This window comes from Mustelus asterias, chromosome 12 (genome assembly GCF_964213995.1).
Source record: "Mustelus asterias chromosome 12, sMusAst1.hap1.1, whole genome shotgun sequence".
NCBI lineage: Eukaryota > Metazoa > Chordata > Chondrichthyes > Carcharhiniformes > Triakidae > Mustelus > Mustelus asterias.
In genome coordinates, this window is record NC_135812.1 from 6,757,468 (window position 1) to 6,783,547 (window position 26,080).

Below are 26,080 nucleotides of genomic sequence, written 5' to 3' on the forward strand. Positions count from 1 at the left end.
CTTTAAACACACAGATTCCAGCCAACATCCTCCATCTCCATGGCAGAGAGGAACAGAAAGGGCATCTGAACTGCTTTACCCAATAACATTGTTGACTCCGAGACACTTCAGGGTAAGGATCACGGATGTTAAACTTGCTCTCTGGATCTCTGGTACCATGTGATCAGACATGCATGTCTCCCAGAATTCTTTGCTGTAGATCCGGTAACATTTCCCAGCAGACGTTCTTCCAGCTCTTCCTGTTCGCTGCACAGCTTCACTCCTGCAACGGGCACAGGGGGTTTGAACTAAAAAGAACATTCACCTGATACAGTTCCCCCCCCCCCCCGCAAATATCTGAAAGTGATGCACTGACGAGACATTATCTTCCTTTCGTTCTTTACCAACTGCTAATTTTAAATTGTGTTTAGATTTTATGCATCAGAAGAATGAATAGGAAAAGGCCTGATCGATTGAATTTCTACTCAGTATGGATGGCACAGTGGTTAGCACTGCTGCCTCACAGCGCTAAGGACCCAGGCTCAATTCCGGCCTCGGGTGTCTGCGTGGGTTTCCTCCGGGTGCTCTGGTTCCCTCCCACAGTCCAAATATGTGTAGGTTAGGTGAATTAGCCATGGTAAATTGCCCCTTAGTGTCCAAAAATGTACAGATTATGTGGATTGGCCATGCTAAATTGTCCCTTAGTGTCCAAATGTGTGTAGGTTAGGTGGATTAGCCATGGTGAATGCGCAAGGGAATAGGGAAGAGGGAAGGTCTGGGTGGGATGCTCTTTCGGAGTGTTGGTGCAGACTCGATGGGCTGAATGGCCTCTTTCTGCACTGTAGGGATTCTATGGTTCTATGGAAAAAGAAGGATTTGCTCCATTGGAATTCTGTTCAATTGGAATGCGGGATTTGGAATATTGGGATTCTATATTTTCTGATCAGGGCCAGTGTGATCTCCTGGACTCGTTTCGATCGCCTCAGGGGGTCGGAGAGGAATTTCCCAGATTTTTTTTTCCCCATATTGGCCCTGGGGTTTTCACTCTGGGTTTTCGCCTCTCCCTGGAGATCACATGGTCTGGAATGGAGGGGTGGGGGTGAGTTAATAGGTTGTGATGAACAAAGCATCGTAGCTGTGAGGGACAGCTTGGTGGATAGGATATTAGGATGTAGATAGGCTGGAAAATTGGGCGGGGATCCTGGATTCAGGATTCAATCCTGGACCGGGGAGCGGCGCGGGCTTGGAGGGCCGAAGGGCCTGTTCCTGTGCTGTATTGTTCTTTGTTTGTTTATATAATGAGATTGAAATTCAGTGCATTCGTGGAATTAATTGTATTTTTTTTTAAACACTTACTTTGAGATTGGAACCACCGCCAGTATGTCGAGTCCCACTCGGGGGTTGTGATTCAGTTGCTTCACAAAGCCACAGTCCACAACATACCTGTAATTAAAGAGGTGGGAAGTGAGTTTTGCAGCACACAAAGAGGCCCTTCGGCCCATCATGTCTGTGCCAGACATCGAGCACCTATCCTCCCATTTTTCAGCACTTCTAGCCTTGTATCCTATGGCATTTCAACTGCTCATCTAAATACTTCCTAAATGTTGTGAGGGTTCCTGCCTCCACCACCCTTTCAGGCAGCGAAGTCCAGATCATTCCCACCCTCTGGTATTTAACACCACACAATACCAGTAACTAACTCCAATCACAAAACACAGTGCACTTTGCCTGATAACATAAGAGACTGGTTGAGGAGATACTCAATTCTATTCAAATATTTCGGGGTAAGAATTAAATCTCTCATCCCTTGGCATTGTAATTCTGGAGTCTATCACTTGACATTTCAGTAAATAAACTTTTAAATTGGTAGACAGATAGAATTTGCATTTATATAGCACCTTTCGCAACCCCAGGACGTCCCAAAGTGCTTTACAGCCAATGAAATGCATTCGGGGTGTAGTCACTGTTGTGATGTGGGAAACGCAGCAGCCAATATGCTCACAGTAAGCTCCTACAGACAGTACTGAGATATTGACTCTCTCAGTGCTACACTGAAGTATTCACTTAGATTAGACCCTGAAGTGTCAGGAATACTTTCCCTTTCTATTTGGCAGAGTTTCCTCAGGTTCCCTCAGATTGATATGTTGGAACTTGACAATCTTGTTCATTAACATGTTGTCAAGGGATTTTTTTTATTCATTCGTGGGACATGGGCGTTGCTGGCTGGCCACCGTTTATTGCCCATCCCTAGTTGCCCTTGGAGGGCAGTTGAGAGTCAACCACATTGCTGTGGCTCTGGAGTCACATGTGGGCCAGACCGGGTAAGGACGGCAGATTTCCTTTCCTGAAGGACATGCACAGTAGCACAGTGGTTAGCACTGCTGCCTCATAGCTCCAGGAACCTGGGTTCGATTCCCGGCTTGGGTCACTGTCTGTGTGGAGTTTGCACATTCTCCTCGTGTCTGCGTGGGTTTCCTCCGGGTGCTCCGGTTTCCTCCCACAGTCCAAAGATGTGCGGGTTAGGTTGATTGGCCATGCTGAAATTGCCCCTTAGTGTCCTGGGATGCATAGATTATCGGGTAAAATATGTAGGGATATGGGAGTAGGGCCTGGGTGGGATTGTGGTCGGTGCAGACTCGATGGGCCGAATGGCCTCTTTCTGTACTGTAGGGTTTCTATGATTTCTATGACATTAGTGAACCAGATAGGTTTTTCCGACAATCAACAATGGTTTCATGGTCATCAGTAGATTCTTAATTCCAGATAATTTTTTATTGAATTCAAATTCCATCATCTGCCGTGTCGGGATTCGAACCCGGGTCCCCAGAACATTAGCTGAGTTTCTGGATGAATAGTCTAGCGATAATACCACTAGGCCATCACCTCCCAAAGGTGGAAAAGGTTGTGAAGAAAGCATACGGCACGGTTGCCTTCATCAGCCGGGGCATCGAGTATAAAAGTTGGCAAATTATGTTACAGTTATATAAAATGTTTGTTAGGCCACATTTGGAATAATGTGTCTAATTCTGTTCGCTACACTACCAGAAGGACGTGGTGGCTTTGGAGAGACTACAGAAAAGATTTACCAGGATGTTGCCTGGTGTGGAGGGTATTAGCTTTGAGAAAAGATTGAATAAACTGGGATTGTTCTCCCTGGAAAGACGGAGGCTGAGGGGGCGACCTGGTAGAAGTTTATAAAATTAAGAGGGGTATGGATAGGGTGAACAGGTGGAAGCTTTTTCCCAGGGCAGAAATGACAATTACAAGGGGGCACAAGTTCAAGATAAGGGGGGAAAGGTTCAGTGGAGATGTGCGGGGGAAGTTTTTACACAGAGGGTGGTGGGGGCCTGGAATGCGCTGCCAAGTGAGGTGGTTGAGGCAGATAAGTTAGCAACATTTAAGACTTATCTGGATAGGCACATGAACAGGCGGGGAATAGAGGGATACAGGTGATTAGTCTAGATAGGACAATGTGATCGCCGCAGGCTTGGTGGGCTGAAGGGCCTGTTCCTGTGCTGTTCTGTTCTTTGTTCAGTTCTTTGTTCAGTTGGTTACGCCACCAGCTCTGCAGCAGGTACTGACAAATCTCCTGCTGCCTCTCATTAGGCAACACCCTCTTCTTAAGTTTGCTTATGTAGACATGAGAGGCGCCAGGTTTGATCTGTTCAATAACTCCCTCCGCAGCCAAACACCATCAATACTCAGTCTGGACTGGAGTAATTTTCCAGTCTCGCTCGAGGTACAATCGAGAGGTGGGCTGATGGTGTTTATGGATGCTCAGGGTGTCAGCACATTTGGAAGAGACGTTGAAAGAACCAAGGGCCATTAGGGACAGTAAAATCAAGCTTGCGTTTCTCACCTTATTCCGTCAATGGTCAAGGAAGTGGCTGCGATATTAGTCGCAACAACACATTTCCTGATGTGGGGTGGTGCAGGAAGAAAAACCTTTCTCTGCTGATCTGAAGGAGAAGTCACAGTTAGGATTGAGATCAGAGAATACTAGATGTCAATTAAAACAGTGCTTCCGCAATCAGATACAGTTTATTAGCTTAACCGTCAGAGAGATACCATCAGTGCTGGTACAGCACATGGTTAGATACAGAGTAAAGCTCCCTCTACACTGCCAGTGAAGGAAAGCCCAGGTGGTGGTGTTCCCATCTGTTGTCCTTGTATTTCTAGGTGGTAGTGGCCATGGGTTTGGAAGGTGGCAGCTTGGTGAGTTCCTGCAGGGCACCTTGTAGATGGAATACACTACTGCCACTGTTCATCGGTGGTTGAGGGAGGAACTGTTTGTGGAAGGAATGTCAATTAATCAGGCTGGATGGTGTCGAGCTTCTTGAGTGTTGTTGGAGCTGCACCCATCCAGGCAATGGAAGAGTATTCCATCACACTCCTGACTTGTCCCTTGCAGATGGTGGGCAGACTTTAAGCAAATTTCCTTCCCTCGTGCTTTCCCAATGTCTGGAACTCTTTGCCGCAGAAGGCTGTGGAGGCCAGGTCATTGAGTGTCTTTAAGACAGAGATAGGTAGGTTCTTGATAAAGAAGGGGATCAGGGGTTATGGGGAAAAGGCAGGAGAATGGGGATGAGAAAAATATCTGCCATGATTGAATGATGGAACAGACTCGATGGGCCGAGTGGCCTAATTCTGCTCCTATGTCTTATGGTCTTGCCAAGAGGGGAACGACTCAACTTCAGGCACCTCTTTCCACACTGAGTTTTCGGGCCCAAGCTTTGCCAATGAGGACCCATGGCTGCTCTTGTAGCAGGTGGGATAATGAAGGGCAGTCACACCATTCCACATGGCAGGAGCTTTATGTTAGTGCCCTTGTATTTTCTATCAGTGTTCTGGGAAAAGACGTTAAAGCTCCCTGACCCACAGAGAAGCAAACAAAGTCAATTGCAAAAAGAACATTAAAAAAAAAATTGCTATTGGCATTACCTGTTGACATAGACCCGTATAGTGGCAATATGAGCAGCCCTTCGACCGATCGATCCCTCACATCGTATTCGTAATCAATTGATTCCCCCTTGTGGAAAAGCAAGTCACATGCTCGCTCAATCTCTGACTGCCCTATAAAATGAAAATGGTTAAGGAGCACATGTTGGGCCTCATTCAGTGGAACAGAGCATTTTGCATCACGGAAACTTAAAGCACAAGAAGATGCCATTCGGTCCATCACTGAAAGAACAAAGACAGCACAGGAACAGGCCCTTCAGCCCTCCAAGCCTGCACCATTCATGATGTCTGCCTACACTAAAACCGTATGCACTTATGGAGTCCATACATACATAATCACATATGTACACTTAATGTTCAACCATACAAGACTCAGAACCTCTCTCTGTGAGACCTATCGAACATACAACATATACATGATTGAGGAGAGTGTTCCAGGATTTTGAGCTCATAAAATAAATTAGTTTCTGACATATATTCATCCACAAGATGTGGGCGTCACTGGAAAAGCTGGCACTGATTGCCCCGTTCCCCCCAGTTGTCCGACTGAATGACTTGCTAGACAACTTTTGAGGCTGTCAAGAGTGTATCACATTGGTATGAGACTGGAGTCATAGATAGGACAGGCCGGGTAGGGATGCCGTTTCCTTCCCTAATGGATATTAATGAACCAGATGGGTTTTTACAGCCCTCTGAAAGCTTCATGCTCACTTGTTGCCACCACCAGCTTTCTATTCCCATCTTTTTCCAAGGTGGAAAGTTGCTCTCGAATCCAAAGTGATGGGCAGAGGCTTCAAGAGTTAATGTTTTAACAAGTGGAAGTCAGAAAAGACTTTGGATAAATAAATTAAGGTACAAATGAAAGCTAAAATATTGAACAGAGTGATTTAAAACCCATTCATTTATGGTTAACGTCACATCATTAAACTATTTCTGACAATGAGGTCATTTTGCTTGTGTAATCGCAGTGTTACTCCTGGAAATTAGAGAAACAGACTGGGGGCACCTGAACCAGGCGGCAATGTCACAGTTAAGCATGGTGCAAAGTCAGAGTGTCTTTCAAGACATCGGGATAACACAAGGTGTTTTAGAGCCAATTGTAATGTCGGAAACGTGACAGTGAAACAGCACGTTTATCCTTCCATAAAAAGCAATTTGATAATCACCAGCTGATCTGTTTTAGACACATTATTTGAACAAAGAACAAACAGCAATACAGCACAGCAACGGGCCTTTCGGCCCAACAAGCCTGCACCGATACGCAGGTTTCTACCCGTCACAGACTCTGTCTACACTCCCCGCTGCCTCAGCAAAGCAGCCAGCATAATCGAGGACCCCACGCACCCCGGACATTCTCTCTTCCACCTTCTTCCGTCGGGAAAAAGATACAAAGGTCTGAGGTCACGCACCAACCGACTCAAGAACAGCTTCTTCCCTGCTGCTGTCAGACTTTTGAATGGACTTACCTCGCATTAAGCTGATCTTTCTCTACACCCTAGCTATGACTGTAACACTACATTCTACACTCTCTCGTTTCCTTCTCTATGAACGGTCTGCTTTGTCTGTATAGCGCGCAAGAAACAATACTTTTCACTGTATGCTAATACATGTGACAATAATAAATCAAATCAAATCTGTTCGCCTCCCATTCATGCGTCTACCAAGATATGCCTTGAATGTTGCTCAGGTGCTGCTTCCACCACCTCCACTGGCAGTGCGTTCCAGGCACCCACCGCCCTCTGTGTGAAAAACTTCCCGTAAACTTACCACCTCTCACCTTGAACCTGTGCCCTCTTGTAGTCAACCCTTCCATTCTGGGAAAAAGCCTCTGACTATCCACCCTATCTATGCCTCTCATAATGTTGCAGACCTCTATGGGGTCGCCCCTCAGCCCAGTGAGAACAAACCCAGTTTACCCAACCTCTCCTCGTGCCTAAAACCCTCCAGACCAGGCGACATCCTGATAGACCTTCTTAGCACCCTCTCCAAAGCATCCACGTCCTTCCGGTAGTGTGCCGACCAGAATTGCACGCATTATTCCAAACGCGGCCTAACTAAAGTTTTATACAGATACAAGAATGTATTGAGGGATAAGTATTGTCCAGGGCAACAGGGAGAACTCCCATGGACTTCGAGCTGTGGGGTCTTTTAAACCACCTGAGGGGGCAGAGGGAACCTCAGTTTAACCTCTTATCCAAAAGATGGCACTTCTGACAGTGCCCCAGTGCTGAGGGGGCAGCCTAGATTGTGTGCTCACCTCTCTCGGGCTTGAGCCCATTACCCTGACTCAGGCGCGAGTGCTAGCCACTGAGTCGAGATGACCTATCCTTTCATGATGGAGGGAATTTTCCAAGACAGCAGCCAGGAACATTGTGCACTTGGCTGATGAACACAGAAGGACGTCTGGGCAGGCAACTCATCTGCTCTGCAGTGTGGAGGGATTAACTTCTTAGCACCCTCTCCAAAGCATCCACGTCCTTCCGGTAGTGTGCCGACCAGAATTGCACGCATTATTCCAAATGCGGCCTCACTAAAGTTAGGCTGTGCTGCAGAACCAGCCCATGACAATGTGACCCACCTGTTAAAAACACCAGGATGTCTCCTTCTGATTCATTCATGTGAATGTCCAAAGTGACATTTACAACCTGGAAATGAGGAACAAGGCAAGATTGAGACATTCAGCAAACACCATCGTTTAGAAAGAAATAATTTGTATTTACACAGCGCCTATCACATTTCCAGGATGTTCTTCCGAGTCAACTGAGTTTGCAGTGTAATTACTATCCTGTTGGCAGGTTTGTTGACCTATTACACACAGCAAGGTATCAAAATTGATGAGTAACAGAGACAGAAGGCCAGCGAACCCAAGTTCTTGGTGCTGTTGGTTGAGGCAAAATATTTTTTCCCTTTATTCTGAGATATTTATCTCAAGAGGCTTGGAATACAAAAGCAGGGATGTACTTCTGAGGCTTTATAAAGCACTGGTTAGGCCCCATTTGGAGTACTGTGAGCAATTTTGGGCCCCACACCTCAGGAAGGACATACTGGCACTGGAGCGGGTCCAGCGGAGATTCACACGGATGATCCCAGGAATGGTAGGCCTGACATACGATGAACGTCTGAGGATCGTGGGATTATATTCATTGGAGTTTAGGAGGTTGAGGGGAGATCTGATAGAAACTTACAAGATAATGAACGGCTTAGATAGGATGGACGTAGGGAAGTTGTTTCCATTAACAGGGGAGACTAGGACGCGGGGGCACAGCCTTAGAATAAAAGGGAGTCACTTTAGAACAGAGATGAGGAGAAATTTCTTCAGCCAGAGAGTGGTGGGTCTGTGGAATTCATTGCCACAGAGGGCTGTGGAGGCCGAGACGTTGAGTGTCTTCAAGACAGAAATTGATAAATTCTTGATTTCTCGAGGAATTAAGGGCTATGGGGAGAGAGCGGGTAAATGGAGTTGAAATCAACCATGATTGAATGGTGGAGTGGACTCGATGGGCCGAATGGCCTTACTTCCGCTCCTATGTCTTATGGTCTTATGGTCTTATATAAGAGCATCACCGGCAAGGTCAGCATTTGCTGCCTATCCCTAACTGCCTTTGAACTGAGTGGCCTGCTCAGCCATTCCAGAGGGCATTTATGAGTTAACCACATTGCTGTGGGTCTGGACGTGTTTTCCAGACCAGGTCAGGACGGCAGATTTCATTCCCTAAAGGACATCAGTGAACCAGGTGGGTCTTTAGATGGACAGCACGGTGGCACAGTGGTTAGCACTGCTGCCTCATAGCGCCAGGACCTGGGTTCAATTCCCAGCTTGGGTCACTGTCTGTGTGGTGTTTGCACATTCCCCCCATGTCTGTGTGGGTTTCCTCTGAGGGCTCCGGTTTCCTCCCACAGTCCAAAAGACGTGCTGGTTAGGGTGCATTGGCCGTGCTAAATTCTCCCTCAGTGTACCCGAACAGGCATCAGTGTGTGGCGACTAGGGGATTATCACAGTAACTTCATTGCAGTGTTAATGTAAGCCTACTTGTGATGCTAATAAATAAACTTTAAACTTTTTAGGGTAATCAACAACAGTTTCATTGTCACCGTCACTGAAACTAGCTTTAGAATTCCAGATTAATTACTTCAAATTTCAATTCCACCAGCGACCATGGTGGGATTTGAACCCGTGTTCCCAGGCTATTCGCCTGGGCCTCTAGATTGCTTGCCGAGTGATATTATTGAAATGCCACCATCTCCCCAGGACACCATCTTGTCAGCACAACAACAACCTGCAGTTAGGTAGCACGCATCATCTAATAAACCACCTCAAGAGGATTCACAGAAGCCAATTCAGAAGCCAATTGACACCGAGCTGGAGGGGACAACATCGGAGCAGACAACTGAAAGTTTGGTCAGAAAGGTTGCCAGCGAGGTGTTTTAAGGGAGCGCGGTTTGGGGCGCAGGATTTCAGAATTTGGTGCTTAGACAGTTGAAGATGCAGGTGTTAAAGGCAGGGTAATGGACGTGAGTGATGCAATGGGTGGTCAGAGTTAGGAGGATGGGAAATCTCCCCAATCAAAGACTCCCTATAGTGCAGAAGAGACCATTCAGCCCATCGAGTCTGCACCTATTCTCTGAAAAGGTATCTTACGCACCCCACCCTATCCCTGTAACCCTGCACATTTCCCATCGCTAATCCCCTAACCCACACATCTTTTGAAGAGTGGGTGGAAACTGGAGCACCCGGAGGAAACCCACGCCAACACGGGGAGAACGTGCAGACTCCACACAGACAGTCACCCAAGGCTGGAATTGAACCCGGGTACCTGGCGCTATGAGGCAGCAGTGCTAACCACCGTGCCACCCCAATTACGTTCCATCAATGCAATGGGATCATTTACACAGGTAGACTGAGCTTAAAATCTCAGCCAAAGGATTGCCCCTTTGATAATGTAACTTTCCCTCAGTACCGGAGCATCAGTCGAGATCGAGTCCTGAAAGCAGCAGCTTCTAATTTAAAACATGAACTTAAACACTAATTTAAACACTCCTCCCCAGCACCATAAAACGTTCCAGTTGTAGCACAGTTTGGTATGGCTCCTGCTCTGCCCAAGACCGCACGAAACTACAAAAGGTCGTGAATGAAGTCCAGTCCATCACACAAACCAGCCTCCCATCCATTTACTCTGGGCCCAATTTTACCATTGCGTCGCGCCCATTTTCCAGTGCAAAAATGTGACAAAGTCGGGTGTGAGGCCATTAACGCGCCCCGCGCTGCGCCCACGCCTGCGCAGATTGCTACTTTACCAAAACCTGGGAATGACCACGATCCGATTCGCGCCCAAAACGGGCGCAATGGCGATTTAAATGCATTTGCATGCATTTATATCGAATTAATGAACTGCCCGCTCAACTTTATCAGCATTTCCCCCTTTACCGCCGCGTTCGCCGATCCAGAATTGCGCCAAAATGGACCTGCTGAATAAAAGTCTGAATCGGGCGCTCCAGCTGCTGAAGAGACGAGTTCAGCGCTTCCAACGGCTCCCTGACTCAGATCGGTGATGGGGGGGCGGGTGGGTCAGATCATTCTCTGGTTGGGAGGGGGGTGGTTGGGGTGGGAGGGAGGCCTGGTCGTTGTCTGGTTTTTGGGGGGTGGGGGAGCGGGTGGCGGAGGGAGGCCAGATTACTGTCTGGGATGGGGGGGGGGGGGGGGTACGATATATCTCTGGTGGGAGGGTCCGCTGCCACTCTGCGGGCGATCAGTGAAGAGGAAGGGGGGCAGAGAGTCGCGATCGGTCTGGGTAGTGGGGGGGTGAGTGGATAAGGGGGACAGCGATGTCTGTGGGGCCATCATTCCCGCTTTTCGTTCCTGGGAGCAATCTGACATGGGTGCGCTTTTTCAAATTTTTTTCTAACTGTGCATGCGCAGTTCAGAGCTCCGATCGTTTCGGCCGCGCTAAGCCCCGCCCACAGCGCGATTCAGACTCGTGATTTTTTTTTCAGGCTGAGTGTCTATGGGGGGTGCCTGAGAGCAGATTTTCAAGTTGGATCTGAATTGCGCCCAGATTCAGCACTTAGAATGAAAATGGTAAAATCAGGCCCACTGTATACACTTCCCTCTGCCTCGGAAAAGCAGCCAGCATAATTAAGGACCCCACGCACCCCGGACATTCTCTCTTCCACCTTCTTCCGTCGGGAAAAAGATACAAAAGTCTGAGGTCATGTACCAACCGACTCAAGAACAGCTTCTTCCCTGCTGCTGTCAGACTTTTGAATGGACCTACCTCGCATTAAGCTGATCTTTCTCTACACCCTAGCTATGACTGTAACACTACATTCTGCACTCTCTCGTTTCCTTCTCTATGAACGGTATGCTTTGTCTGTACAGTGCGCAAGAAACAATACTTTTCACTGTATACTAATACATGTGACAAAGTAAATCAAATCAAATCAAAACAGTCCAGCTTAAATTGGGCTGGTCACCCGCTTGTCGTGATGTGTTCACATTGATATATCGGAATAAGTCATTCGGAATCACCTCTTTAACAAATCCGGAGCTCTCTTTGTCCTTTGGTCCAATCAGGTTACAGAATAGTTCCTTGACGGGGTAAGTTCTGCCGGACACGTGACAGACAGGACATCTGCCCAGGAATTCCGAGAGTTTCTCGCTCTCCAGTGTGGCCGACATCACAATGACCTTTAGGGGAATCTCGCGCTCTCGCGACGGCGGCACCCAGGCCGACAGGGACCGGAGTAACCCAAAGAGAATGTCCTGTGGGGAGAAACCATGCTGCGTTCAGAGGTGATTTACACCATAAACTCTGCCCATTGCTGCACACATCGCAATGTCACACAAATGGACTGTTTTGCCGTCTCTGTTGTAAAGCAGCCGAGCAGATTGGTTGCGACGGGTTAGAATCCCTACAGTACAGGTGGTGGCCATTCGGCCCATCTAGTCTGTACCGAGCACAATCCCACCCAGGGCCTATCCCTGTAAACCCATGCAACCTCCCTTGTGGCAGGGTTCACGGATCTCAATGGGTAAACACACTGCCATGTGTGGATGACATAGGGGCAGCACGGTGGCACAGTGGTTAGCATTGCTGCCTCATAAAGCCAGAGACCCAGGTTTGATTCCGGCCTCGGGTCACTTTGTGCAATCTGCACGTTCTCCCCGTGTCTGCGTGGGTTTTCTCCGGGTGCTCCAAAGATGTGCGGGTTCGGTTGATTGGCCGTGCTAAATTGACCCCGAGTGTCAGGGAGATTAGCAGGGTAAATACATGGGGTTACGGGGATAGGGCCTGGGTGGGATTGTTGTCGGTACAGGCTTGATGGGCCGAATGGTCTTCTTCTGCACTGTAGGGATTCTATAATCCTAACAAGGTGGAGGTGCAGAGGAGATTTACCAGAATCAGGGTACCAGGGGTGGGGGACTTCAGTTACATGGGGAGGCTGGAGGAGCTTAGATTATTCTCCTCAGAGCAGAGAAGGATAAGGGGAGATTGAATGGAGGCTTTCAGAATTCTGAGGTGTTGTGATAGAGTAAATCAGTTGGTGGTGGAGACAGAGACCCTAAACTCGTTTAAAAAGTACCTGGATCTGCACCTGTAAGCTGCAGGACTTATGGGGCCGGGTGCAGGAAGGTGGGGTGTCCTCGGGCTGGCATTGACAAGATGGACCAAATGGCCTCCTTCTGTGCTGTAACATTTCTATGGTTCTATGGGGTGAGGTTGTGTTGTTGCAGGGGGAAACATCAGCTAAAAGATAAATCAGGTTCCCGTTTAAAACCCAAGCAGCAGAATTGTGGAGAGAAAAGTGTCTCGTAACTGTACTGAGGCTTCTCTCGTGGGCTTCATCCAGAATGATGATGCTGTACCGACTGAGGCCCGGGTCCTGAAGGATCTCTCGCAGCAGACAGCCATCGGTCATGTACTTTATCACAGTCTCCTGGGAAGAGAATAAAAATCAGCCACTACACAGGATTGGCAGCACAGAAACAGGCCAGGCAGCGTGACAGCTCTGTTTATGCTCCACACAAGCTACGGCCCAGCGAGAGACAGTGGCACAGCGGTAACGTCACTTCACTAGTAATCTGGAGAGTCTGGACAAATGGGTTCAAATCCCACCACAGCAGGTGGAGGAATTTTAATCCAATTAATAAGCTCTGGAATATAAAGCCAGTAATAGTGATCATGACATCATAATAACCAACCCATCTGGTTCACTAATGTCCTTACCAGGCCTGACCTACATGTGACCCAGGTTCAATTCCGGCCTTTGCCTGTGTGGAATCTGCAGGTTCTCCCCGTGTCTGCGTGGGTTTCCTCCGGGTGCTCCGGTTGCCTGCCACACTCCAAAGATGAGCTGGTTGGGTGGACTGGGGCCGTGCTGAATTCCCCCTTAGTGTCAGGGGGATGAGCAGGGTAGATACATGGGGTTACGGGGATAGGGCTCGGTGCAGGGTCAATGGGCCAAATGGCCTCCTTCTGCACTGTAGGGATTCTATCCCTCCAGCCATGTGTTTGTCCCCTTAACTGCCCTCTGCAGTGGCGCGGCAAGCCACACAATCCAAATAATAATTGGGGTTGGGCAACAAACACTGAGTTTTCCAGTGATGCTCACATTCCTGAAAGAATAAAGGAAATTCGATTCCTTTCTCCCGAATGTGGTGGCGCAGTGGTTGGCACTGCCGCCTCACAGCGCCAGGGACCTGGGTTCAAATTCCGGCTCGGGTCACTGTCTGCGTGGAGTCTGCACGTTCTCCCCGTGTCTGCAGGGTGCATTGGCCGTGCTAAATTCTCCCTCAGTGTAACCCAAACAGGCGCCGGAGTGTGGCGACTAGGGGATTTTCACAGTAACTTCATTGTAGTGTTAATGTAAGCCTACTTGTGACATCAATAAAATAAACTTTAAAAATCTATTGATCTTTGACCTCTAGCCTGGGCAGCCAACCTGCTGAGTCGCTGTCCATTCACACAGGAAAATTCAATTCAATTGCGCCTCTCTCACCTCAGAGGTGCAGTCGTCGAAGCGAACCTGGTAACCCACTCTCTTTCCCAGAGAGGTTTTCATCTCTTCCGCTGCTCTGAGAGCCACAGAAATGGCAGCGACTCGTCGTGGCTGTGTGACCCCGATCATTCCATGCCTTCCGAGTCCTGGATTGGGCGGCATGGGGTGAAGAAGAAAGCGAAAGGTTCACCAGTAATATTCAGCTGTGAGCTTGTCAAAAAGAAAAGAGAAACTTCCTAAATACCCCTTTCCCCCCCCCCAAAGGCTGGATCTGCTACAGCTCCTGGCCCAAGCTCATTAATCCCACTTGTGTCACAGCTATCCAACTGCAGAGGGCGTCACACCCGAAACCAATGGTATTAGCCACGGCTTGGTGGGTAGCATGAGTCAGGAAGTCTTGGGCTCAAGTCCCATTTCCGGGGTTCGAGCACAAGATCTCCCAGTGCCGTACTGAAGAGGTGCTGCACGGTTAGTGGTGCCGCACTGTTAGTGGTGCTGCACTGTTAGTGGTGCCACACTGTTAGCGGTGCCACACTGTTAGCGGTGCCGCACTGTTAGCGGTGCCACACTGTTAGCGGTGCCACACTGTTAGCGGTGCCACACTGTTAGCGGTGCCACACTGTTAGCGGTGCCACACTGTTAGCGGTGCCACACCGTTAGCGGTGCCACACTGTTAGTGGTGCTGCACTGTTAGTGGTGCCATCTTTCATATCAGATGTTAAACCATCTTCCCTCTCAGGTGGACGAGAAAAGATCCCGTGGCTGCTACTGCGAAGTAAACATGGGTGCTATGTCCAGTGTCCTAGCCAATAGTTATCCTTCAATCAACATCACAAAAACAGTCAGGTGATCTGGTCGTTATCACATTGCTGTTTGTGAGATCTTACTGTGCGTGTTTCCTGCATTACAACAGCCACTGCACTTTGAAATGACTTCACTGGCTGTAAAGTGAGTTTGGGACATTCTGAGGCTGGGGAGGGTGTTTATTTTACAGGATTGTCCTGTAATTGAGCCCACTCTCCCGTATTCCCACATGGATGCATTCGGGACACATGTTTCTTCAGAACTCACATCTTTACATTCCGCATTACCCCTGTAATACGCAGTGCCCGCTTTCTGCCACTTTGTGCCACATTGCAGCTCTGCTACCATCCCCTCCCACACACACTCAACTCCTGCCTTCCTCCCCTCCCTCCCACCCGTGTTCCTTAATCTTCTCCACAGGGGTCGGGGAAAGGCTCTATCGGAGTTTAAGTCCTTTCTTACCAGCCTGGTACAGATACTGTGGTAACTGGGTGGTCTTCCCACTGCCTGTTTCACCCGTCACTATGAGGAAGGGATGGTCCCTGACCGCCTGGACCAGCCGCTCCCTGTGCTGGAGAATGGGCAGCAACCTGGACCCAGACCCTCCTGATGTGGCATCCTTCAGGCACGGACCCGCTCCTTCCCCCCTCTTCCGGGGCATCCTGCCACACTGCCCTTCAGCAAACACAGAATGGTGGCTCCCAGCTCTTTCTCTTCGCTTTGACCCTCTTCCTTCCCTCCTTCCCTCCCTCTCTATTTCTTTCTTTCCCCCCTTCTCTCTGTTTTTTCCTCTTCCCTCTCTCTTGGCTTTGCTCCTCTTCTCCCCCTCACTTTCTTTTCCCCTTTTCTTTCTCCCTCTATTTCTCTTTCTCTATCCCTCCCTCTTTCTTTCTCTTTTCTCTCCTCCCTGAAAGGAGACAGGAAACATCAACACGTCGCACTCTGATGACATCATGGTGCCAATGAGAAACAAAGAATCTAAAAGGGAAAGAGGAGCCCAAAGTAGCTGCTGCCTCCCTCCCGCGCCCTCTGCTGCCACACTCCAGTACAGCAGCCTCTCTGCCTCCCTCCCGCGCCCTCTGCTGCCACACTCCAGTACAGCAGCCTCTCTGCCTCCCTCCCGCGCCCTCTGCTGCCACACTCCAGTACAGTAAATGTTTTAACAACACCAGGTTAAAGTCCAACAGGTTTATTTGGTAGCAAATGCCATTAGCTTTCGGAGCGCTGCTCCTTCGTCAGATGGAGTGGAAATCTGCTCCCAAACAGGGTAAGAAGTCTCACAACACCAGGTTAAAGTCCAATAGGTTTATTTGGTAGCAAATACCATAAGCTTTCGGAGCACAGCTCCTTCGTCAGATGGGGTGGATATCAACAGATATCAACAGATATCCACCCCACCTAACGAAGGAGCTGTGCTCCGAAAGCTTATGGTATTTGCTACCAAATAAACCTGTTGGACTTTAACCTGGTGTTGTGAGACTTCTTACTGTGCTTACCCCAGTCCAACGCCGGCATCTCCACATCTCAAACAGGGCACAGAGACACAAAATCAATTTACAGAATACTGATTAGAATGCGAATCTTTACAGCTAATCAAGTCTTAAAGATACAGACAATGTGAGTGGAGGGAGCATTGGGCACAGGTTAAAGAGATGTGTATTGTCTCCAGACAGGACAGCCAGTGAGATTCTGCAAGTCCAGGAGGCAAGCTGTGGGGGTTACCGATAGTGTGACATGAATTGTGTTTACCCCAGTCCAACGCCGGCATCTCCACATCATGACACTCCAGTACAGCAGCCTCTGCTGCCTCCCTCCCGCGCCCTCTGCTGCCACACTCCAGAACATGGAGATGCTGGCGTTGGACTGGGGTAAGCACAGTAAGAAGTCTCACAACACCAGGTTAAAGTCCAACAGGTTTATTTGGTAGCACAAGCCACTAGCTTTCGGACCGCTTGCTGCCCCTTCATCAGGTGAGTGGGAGTTCTGTTCACAAACAGGGCATATAAAGACACAAACTCAATTTACAAAATAATGGTTGGAATGCGAGTCTTTACAGGTAATCAAGATATTAAAGGTACAGACAATATGAGTGGAGAGAGGGTTAAGCACAGGTTAATCAAGAGTGTTCTCTTCCTGTTGGGGAACACTTCAGCAGTCACGAGCATTTGGCCTCTGATCTTCGGGTAAGCGTTCCCGAAGGCGGCCTTCACGACACACGATAACGCAGAGTCTCGCTGAGCAGAGACCGATAGCCAAGTTCCGCACACATGAGGATGGCCTCAACTGGGATCTTGGGTTCATGTCACACTATCTGAAACCCCCATGACTTGCCTGGGCTTGCAAAATCTCACTAACTGTCCTGGCTGGAGACAATACACATCTCTTTAACCTGTGCTTAACCCTCTCTCCACTCACATTGTGTCTGTACCTTTAAGACTTGATTACGTATAAAGACTCGCATTCCAACCATTATTTTGTAAATTGAGTTTGTGTCTTTATATACCCTGTTTGTGAACAGAACTCCCACTCACCTGATGAAGGGGCAGCAAGCGCTCCGAAAGCTAGTGTGGCTTGTGCTACCAAATAAACCTGTTGGACTTTAACCTGGTGTTGTGAGACTTCTTACTGTGTACACTCCAGAACAACAGCCTCTGCTGCTGACACAGAGAAAAACTCTGGAATAATAATTTCAGAAGGAAATGCAGTGTAATGAAAGGTGATATAGGAATACAAATCTTTCTTTTTATATTGAAGACTGAGGTCAATAAATTTGTGGACACAAAGGGAACCAAAGGGGGGATTAGGACAGTGTCGTATCACATTGTCTGGGACCACACTTGGATAAACTGGCCCACAGTACAATCCGTGTTGGTTGCATTCACACATCTGAGTTCAAGCCCCATTTACACTCCTCAACTATGATGTGGAGATGCCGGCATTGGACTGGGGTGATCACATTAAGACACCTGTGGGCACCTGGTGTTGTGAGACTTCTTACTGTGCCCAATCCTAAACTAGGCTGACACTCCCAGTGCAGTGCGGAGGGAGTGCTGCACTGTTGGAGATGCAGTCTTTTGGAAGAGATTTTAAACCAAAGCCCCATTTGCCCTCTCAGGTAGACTGAAAGGATCCCATGGCTCTATTTGGGGAAGAACAGGGGAGTGCTCCTTGGCATCTTCATCAACATTTATCTCTCAATCACAGTGGCACAGTGGTTAGCACTGCTGCTGCCTCACAGCGCCAGGGACCTGGGTTCGATTCCCGGCTTGGGTCACTGTCTGTGTGGAGTTTGCACGTTCTCCCCGTGTCTGCGTGGGTTTCCTCCAGGTGTCCGGTTTCCTTCCACAGTCCAAAAATGTGCGGGTTAGGTGGATTGGCCATGCTAAATTGCCCCTTTGTGTCAGGGGGATTAGCAGGGCAAATACGTGGGGGTTATGGGGATAGGGCCTGGGTGGGATCGTTGTTGGTGCAGGCTCAATGGGCCAAATGGCCTCCTTCTGAACTGTAGAGATTCTATGATTGTATAACCATAAAAACCAGGTGATCTGGGATGTTTGTTATATCTTCCTGTGTGTAAATTGGCTCCTGTGTTTTCTACACTACTGCATTGACTATACTTCGAGAGTGCATGAATCCGAAGTGCTTTGGGGCATCTTTAAGTTATAAAAGGTATTCTCAAAAACGTAATTATAGTTTTTCTTTTTTAATAGGGGAGCAGGAACAGAGATGCGGGGTGTACATACACAAGTCACTGAAGCAGGCAGGACAAGTTGAGAAAACTGTTTAAAAAGCGTATAAGATCCTTTGCTTTGTAGACAGTGGCATAGGATACAAAGAAAGTTATTGTTAAACTAGTTGGGCCTCAGCTGAGGTATTGAGTCCAATTCTGGACATTACATTTAAGGAAGGATGTTAAGGCCTTGGGGAGTGTTTCATATATACAGCTTCTCCAGTGTGTTCTCAGTGCGAAGTCTTTATTGAACTGACCTTAAGATGTTCTCCTCCATAGGCAGCCTCATGGTATAGTCACATGACTGCAGAAAGCCAGATGTGTCAATCAGGGAGGTTACATTTCAAAAGCCAAATGTCCCCTTTTCATATCAAACGAAAGGTACAAATACCCTCCTCTGCTAGTGAACAAAACATACATTTACATGCAGGATCCTGTGTGACTGTGAGTTACCCGAGTTACCCACTGTTCTCATGCATGGACAACTGTTTATTCCACTAGTCAGCCTCTGCACATGCATTATGTACATAGCCCGCCCCTTGGTGGAGCCAGTGAGCCATTGAAATCTCCATTTACATCAGTGGGACTGGAAGATCCCGTTGGCATGAAGTGCTGGAAAATTCCAGCCATAGTCTTTAAACTATGCAGGTCTCTGACTGGGACATGTGCAAGTTGATTTTAGCTGTTGTTCTGGACGCTGTTCCTTGTCCAGAGAGTGTCGCTCTCATGGTCCTTGTTGCCTTGGTGACTGCTGCTGTTCCATTGCAGTTGTTGGGACTCGTGGAGCTCTTGGATGGACAGTAGTTGTGTAGACGGTGCAGCTGGTAAGATCCCATCTCCCTGAGCAGCCGATTGTGGAGAGGGAGCAGCTTTGCCAGTTGAACATTTCTGTCTGCAGTTGCTCCTGTGTATCTGGTTGAGTTTTTTTCAACTCTTGCTTTGAGTTGCCAAATGTGGAATTGTGGGTCATTCCTTTCTCCTGGTACCTTTGTGCCGTCTCTGAAATGTGTTTACTCTAATCTTTCACAGCTTGGTTAAACAAACATTTCCGTCTTTCATACAGAAAGCCAGTATGTCAATCAGACTGGTTAAATTTCAAAACCCAGAGGAGATTTATCAGAGTGGCGCCAGCGATGAGAGAATTCAGTGAATGTAGAAGGTCTATAGAAGCTGGGATAACTTCTCCTTCGAGCAGAGAATGTTAGAGGGAGATTTAATAAAGGTCGACAAAATTATGAAGGGCTAGGGACGTAAGGAGACTCTCTTTCCGTTGCAGGTGGCACGGTGGCACAGTGGTTAGCACTGCTGCTTCATAGTGCCTGGGACCCGGGTTCGATTCCCGGCTTGGGTCACTGTCTGTGCGGAGTCTGCACGTTCTCCCCGTGTCTGCGTGGGTTTCCTCTGGGTGCTCCGGTTTCCTTCCAAAGACGTGCTGGTTAGGTGCATTGGCCATGATAAATTCTCCCTCAGTGTACCCGAACAGGCGCCGGAGTGTGGCGACTAGGAGGTTTTCACAGTAACTTCATTGCAGTGTTAATGTAAGCCTACGTGTGACACTAATAAATCAAATAAAAGGGAATTGGATAAATACTTAAAAGAAAAACATCGCTGGGCTGGAGGGAAAGAAGAAGGCTGGTAGGACTAATTGGATAGCCAGCACAGGCATGATGGGCTGAAAGGCTTCCTTCTGTACTAGAAGATGCTATGATTCTAGTGTCTATGATCCAAGTTGCTGTTCAGTGAGTCACCAGAGCTCAGTGATCACACGGTGAGATACTGCAAACCTCAAGATGTCCAGCAGAGGTCGCCAATTGTCCATGTTATGGGAGAAAGGTACAAAACAAGTGTTGAGGTCAACTGGTTTCATCAAGAGGCCAATTGAGGTGAAATAGTAGACGATTACTTCACTGCTGACCGAACGCCTCTGGGAATAATGCTTCTCTTCAAAGTCAGGGAGGTAATTTCTAAAAAACAAGACTTTCTCTCGCATTCTGAGAGAACCAAAGCAAAGGGGGCAGGAATTTATAACTAGATACAGGTTGTTTGGAGGTGAGATTAGGAATCATAGAATAGAATCCTACAATGCAGAAAGAGGCCATTTGGCCCATCGAGTCTGCACTGACCACAATCGCACCCAGGCCCTATCCCCGTAACCCCATGCATTTACCCGAGCTAGTTCCCCTGACTAGGAACTAGCTCGGGTAAAGGGGCAATTTAGCTTGGCCAATCCACCTAACCCGCACATCTTCGGACTGTGGGAGGAAACCGGAGCACCCGGAGGAAACCCACGCAGACACGGGGAGAACGTGCAAACTCCACACAGACAGTGACCCAAGCCAGGAATCAAACCTGGGTCCCTGGCGCTGTGAGGCAGCAGTGCTAACCCACTGTGTTACCGTGTCGCTGTGAGGCAGCAGTGCCCACCGCTGTGCCACCGTGCTGCTGTGAGGCAGCAGTGCCCACCGCTGTGCCACCGTGCCGTCCTGCTGTGCACAAAGTGGTTGCCAGGTTTCCTACGTTCCAACAATGAAGGTACTTCATTGGCCGGGATTTTGCAATCCCATCTGAATGGCGACAGGAGCGCAAAATCCCACTTCGCGCTTCATTCCGGTGGGAAATCCCGTCGCGCTTGTCCCTGCCACCCAGCACTGACGTACCGGGAATCTCGACCTTCAACACCTAGATCCTCATTATCATCAATTTTAATCTAATTATCAGCCTGTATGTCTAATAATGCCTCTCCCGTTACATTAACCATTCACACCGACATGTGTTACAACTGGTATCCCCCTGGCAAGCACCTGGCAGATAGATATGCTGGAGGAGCTCAGATGGGTGCACTGCTGAGGGGGAGAGAGAGGCTCTTGCCCGGGCAGCAAGGCATGGCATGGGCAGTACTGGGGTCAATGCCAGTGGGTGGGGTTGTTGTATTGGGTGGATGGGTGCAGGGGTGATGTGGGGTTTATGATTTGATTTGATTTGATATATTATTGCCACATAGAGTCATAGAGGTTTACAACATGGAAACAGGCCCTTCGGCCCAACTTGTCCATGCCGCCCTTTTTGTTTAAACCCCTAAGCTAATCCCAATTGCCCACATTTGGCCCATATCCCTCTATACCCATCGTACCCATGTCTAAATGCTTTTTAAAAGACAAAATTGTACCCGCCTCTACTACTGCCTCTGGCAGCTTGTTCCAGACACTCACCACCCTCTGTGTGAAAAAATTGCCCCTCTGGACACTTTTGTATCTCTCCCCTCACTTAACATACAGTGAAAAGTATTGTTTCTTGCGCGCTATACAGACAAAACATACCGTTCATAGAGAAGGAAAGGAGAGAGTGCAGAATGTAGTGTTACAGTCATAGCTGGGGTGTAGAGAAAGATCAACTTAATGCAAAGTAAATCCATACAAAAGTCTGACAGCAGCAGGGAAGAAGCTGTTCTTGAGTCGGTTGGTACGTGACCTCAGACTTTTGTATCTTTTTCCCAACGGAAGAAGGTGGAAGAGAGAATGTCCGGGGTGAGTGGGGTCCTTAATTATGCTGACTGCTTTGCCAAGGCAGTGGGAAGTGTCGACAGAGTCAATGGGTGGGAGGCTGGTTTGCGTGATGGATTGGGCTACATTCACGACCTTTTGTAGTTCCTTGTGGTCTTGGGCAGAGCAGGAGCCATACCAAGCTGTGATACAACCAGAAAGGATGCTTTCTATGGTACATCTGTAAAAGTTGGTGAGAGTTGTAGTGGATGTGCCAAATTTCCTTAGTCTTCTGAGAAAGTAGAGGCATTGGTGGGCTTTCTTAACTATAGTGTCGGTGTCCATTGTGGGGGAGGCTATGGGAGTGGTATTCTATTTAGACTTTTGTGTACTGGGGGGTCTTTAAAAAGCTACATTGCTGGTGTGATGGGCTCGATCAGAGATTGATGCGCTATCAATTAGGCAAAAGACTACTTGTGTGCCAATACAACTGGAGGCTTTTATTCCTAACAGAATCAGGAGCAGATCCCAACAGGTAACCGACCCGAACTGAACAAGGGGGAGGAGACAGCCACCTTTATACTAGGTGACAAGGGGAGGAGCCAAGCCGGCAGGGGATGTGTCCAGGCATGACAAACACACAACGGTGGTCCAAGTAGGACAAAGGCACAACTGAAGTCCACCACATTCACCCCTCCTTTAAAAAAACAACACGGGGTGAAGCGGAAACAATGTCACAAGTCCAGACAATCTGGTGGCTTGATCCGCCGTCGCGATCGTCGTAGTGCAGGTCGCAGAGTCGCCCGAGCAGGGAGCGGAGTCAGTTCAGGCTCCAGGCACTGAGCGTCGAGAGGAGGCGCCGGTGGCGTGAGGCAGACCCATCCGTCGTCCCGTCCAGTAGTCGGGTACTGCGTGGCGACGGCACCGGCAACTCAAGCGAGCTGTACATCGGGGTGAGAGGAGTGGGCTGTGGCCCTGGTGGTGTATGGAGAACAGTGGGAACTGGGGCTGGGGGGTGGAGGGACGTAGTGGGCTCTGGGCGCACAATATGGGAGACTGGGACTGAAGGGAGGAGGGGCGTAGCGGTCTCTGGGCGCACAACACAAGGGACAGTGGGGCGGAGGGATGTGGTGGCCTCAGGGGCACCCGCGGGTGCCAAGTCACGGACAGAAACCGTGTCCTCCCGCCCGTCAGGGTACGCTACATAAGCATATTGAGGATTAGCATGGAGCAATTGGACCTCCTCGACCAAGGGGTCAGCCTTATGGGTCCGGACATGCTTCCGAAGCAGAACGGGCCCCGGGGACATCAGCCAAGCTGGGAGCGAGGTACCCGAGGAGGACTTTCTGGGGAAAGTGAACATCCGCTCGTGAGGGGTCGTATTGGTCGCTGTACACAGGAGTGACCTAATTGAATGTAATGCGTCCGGGAGGACGTCTTGCCAACGGCTGACTGGAAGGCCCCTAGACCGTAGCGCTAATAGAACGGCCTTCCAGACGGTTGCGTTCTCCCGCTCTACTTGACCATTGCCCCTGGGGTTATAGCTAGTGGTGCGGCTGGAGGCAATGCCTTTGGCGAGCAGGTACTGCCTCAGCTCGTCACTCATGAATGAGGACCCACGGTCGCTATGGATATAGGATGGAAAACCGAACAGGGTGAAGAGCTTGTTCAGGGTCCGAATCACCGTAGCCGTGGTCATGTCCGGGCAGGGGAAGGCAAAAGGGAAACGCGAGTATTCATCGATGACATTCAGAAAATAAATATTGCAGTTAGAGGAAGGGAGGGGGCCTTTAAAATCAATGCTGAGGCGCTCGAACGCGCGAGTGGCCTTTATAAGGTGCGCCCCCCCCTGGCCGGTAGGACTGTTATGAATAAAATTGATGCGCTATCAATTAGGCAAAAGACTACTTGTGTGACAATACAACTGTAGGCTTTTATTCATTACAGAATCAGGAGCACATCCCAACAGGTAACCGACCCGAACTGAACAAGGGGGAGGAGACAGCCACCTTTATACTAGGTGACAAGGGGAGGAGCCGGCAGGGGGTGTGTCCAGGCAAAACAAACACACAACGGTGGTCCAGGCAGGACAAAGGCACAACTGAATCCACCACAGAGGTCACCCACCAACGAGACATGGTGGGACTTACTCATGGATTTTCCTTCTAACGAGGCGGTGGAGAAAGCCCCCTTTCGGGGGGCTTCAGTGCTGCCTGTCCTGCCCGCTGTCACACTCGGCATTAAATCCGGAAACTTCCACCCGCTTCTCAGGCAGCCTGTGGTCATGGGAAGAACTTCAGAAATGCAAATGTGAGTTCCTTTGACAATCCTTCTGATTTGAGGCCGGGAGTGATTCTGGGAGGAGGGAAGAAGGTGGGGATTGGTTTAAAGGAAGGATATTGGGAAGGGGGGAGGGGTGGTGGGGTGAGGGGGGGTGAGGGGGGGGGGGGTTAAATTGCTGCTGATTCCAATCCCTATGGAAATCGCTCTGTGACAACAAGGGGGTGGATTTCTCCAGGGACGGATTCCCCGCTCATCCCACACACCTGGTTGTCAGGGAAACCTGGGAAAATCCGGGATTGTCTTTGATTGCTTACACCTCACCGAGGGAATCTCCATCAGCCCGAGATCCGTAATTATCACAGACACAAAATTAATTAGAGTAAAAATCAGAAATGATCACCAGCTGTGTAACGCAAACACTCACTCACTCACACTCACACACTCACTCACACACTCACACTCATTCACACTCGCACACTCACTCACACACACACTCACACACACACACACTCACACTCATTCACACTCGCACACTCACTCACACACACTCACACACACTCACACACTCACACACACACACACTCACACACACTCACACACACACACACTCACACACACACTCACACTCATTCACACTCACACACTCACTCACACACACTCACACACACACACTCACACACACACACACTCACACACACTCACACACACACACACTCACACACACACTCACACTCATTCACACTCACACACTCACTCACACACACTCACACACACACTCACACTCACACACTCACACACACTCACACACTCACTCACACACTCACACACACACACTCACACACACACTCACACTCATTCACACTCGCACACTCACTCACACACACTCACACACACACACTCACACTCACACACTCACACACTCACTCACATACTCACACACTCACTCACATACTCACACTCACTCACACACACACTCACACACTCACTCACACACTCACACTCATTCACACTCGCACACTCACTCACACACACACTCACACACACACACACTCACACTCACACTCATTCACACTCGCACACTCACTCACACACACTCACACACACACACTCACACACACACACACTCACACACACTCACACACACACACACTCACACACACTCACACACACACACACTCACACACACACACACTCATTCACACTCACACACTCACTCACACACACTCACACACACACTCACACTCACACACTCACACACACTCACACACTCACTCACACACTCACACACACACACTCACACACACACTCACACTCATTCACACTCGCACACTCACTCACACACACTCACACACACACACTCACACTCACACACTCACACACTCACTCACATACTCACACACTCACTCACATACTCACACACACACTCACACACACTCACATACTCATACACATACACTCACACACACACTCACTCACACACTCACTCACTCACACACACACTCACTCACACACACACAAGCACACTCACACACACACTCACACATTCTCACATATACACACACACACGCACTCACACACACTCACTCACACACACTCACATTCACTCACTCACACGCAATCTCACACACATACTCACACTCACTCACACATCCTCACTCACACACACACTCACATTCTTGCACACACACTCACACTCACACACACACACTCACATTCTTGCACACACACACACACTCACTCACACACACACTCACATTCACTCACTCACACTCAATGCACATTCGCACACACTCAAAGAACAAAGAACAAAGAGAACAAAGAACAGTACAGCACAGGAAACAGGCCCTTC

The 26,080-nt window shown here is 48.9% G+C and overlaps 1 protein-coding gene across 3 annotated transcripts in view; it reads right to left on the reverse strand.

The window, feature by feature from the left end:
- The window catches only part of dhx40 (DEAH (Asp-Glu-Ala-His) box polypeptide 40), a 39,071-nt gene extending 23,388 nt beyond the window's left edge, over nucleotides 1-15,683 (reverse strand). Inside the window, exons 1-9 of one of the 3 annotated variants that reach the window (XM_078224642.1) lie at nucleotides 15,202-15,676; nucleotides 13,936-14,081; nucleotides 12,754-12,873; nucleotides 11,465-11,698; nucleotides 7,517-7,583; nucleotides 4,921-5,052; nucleotides 3,839-3,938; nucleotides 1,336-1,422; nucleotides 80-262 (exon numbers count right to left, since the gene is read on the reverse strand). In XM_078224642.1, the coding sequence (XP_078080768.1) occupies nucleotides 80-262; nucleotides 1,336-1,422; nucleotides 3,839-3,938; nucleotides 4,921-5,052; nucleotides 7,517-7,583; nucleotides 11,465-11,698; nucleotides 12,754-12,873; nucleotides 13,936-14,081; nucleotides 15,202-15,400 (1,268 nt within the window). In that variant the 5' untranslated portion in view covers nucleotides 15,401-15,676. Of the gene's footprint in view, nucleotides 1-79; nucleotides 263-1,335; nucleotides 1,423-3,838; nucleotides 3,939-4,920; nucleotides 5,053-7,516; nucleotides 7,584-11,464; nucleotides 11,699-12,753; nucleotides 12,874-13,935; nucleotides 14,082-15,006; nucleotides 15,109-15,201 lie in introns of those variants that run through there. The other 2 variants (XM_078224644.1, XM_078224643.1) reach the window with 2 other exon arrangements.
- Between the last annotated feature and the right edge of the window lie 10,397 nt (nucleotides 15,684-26,080).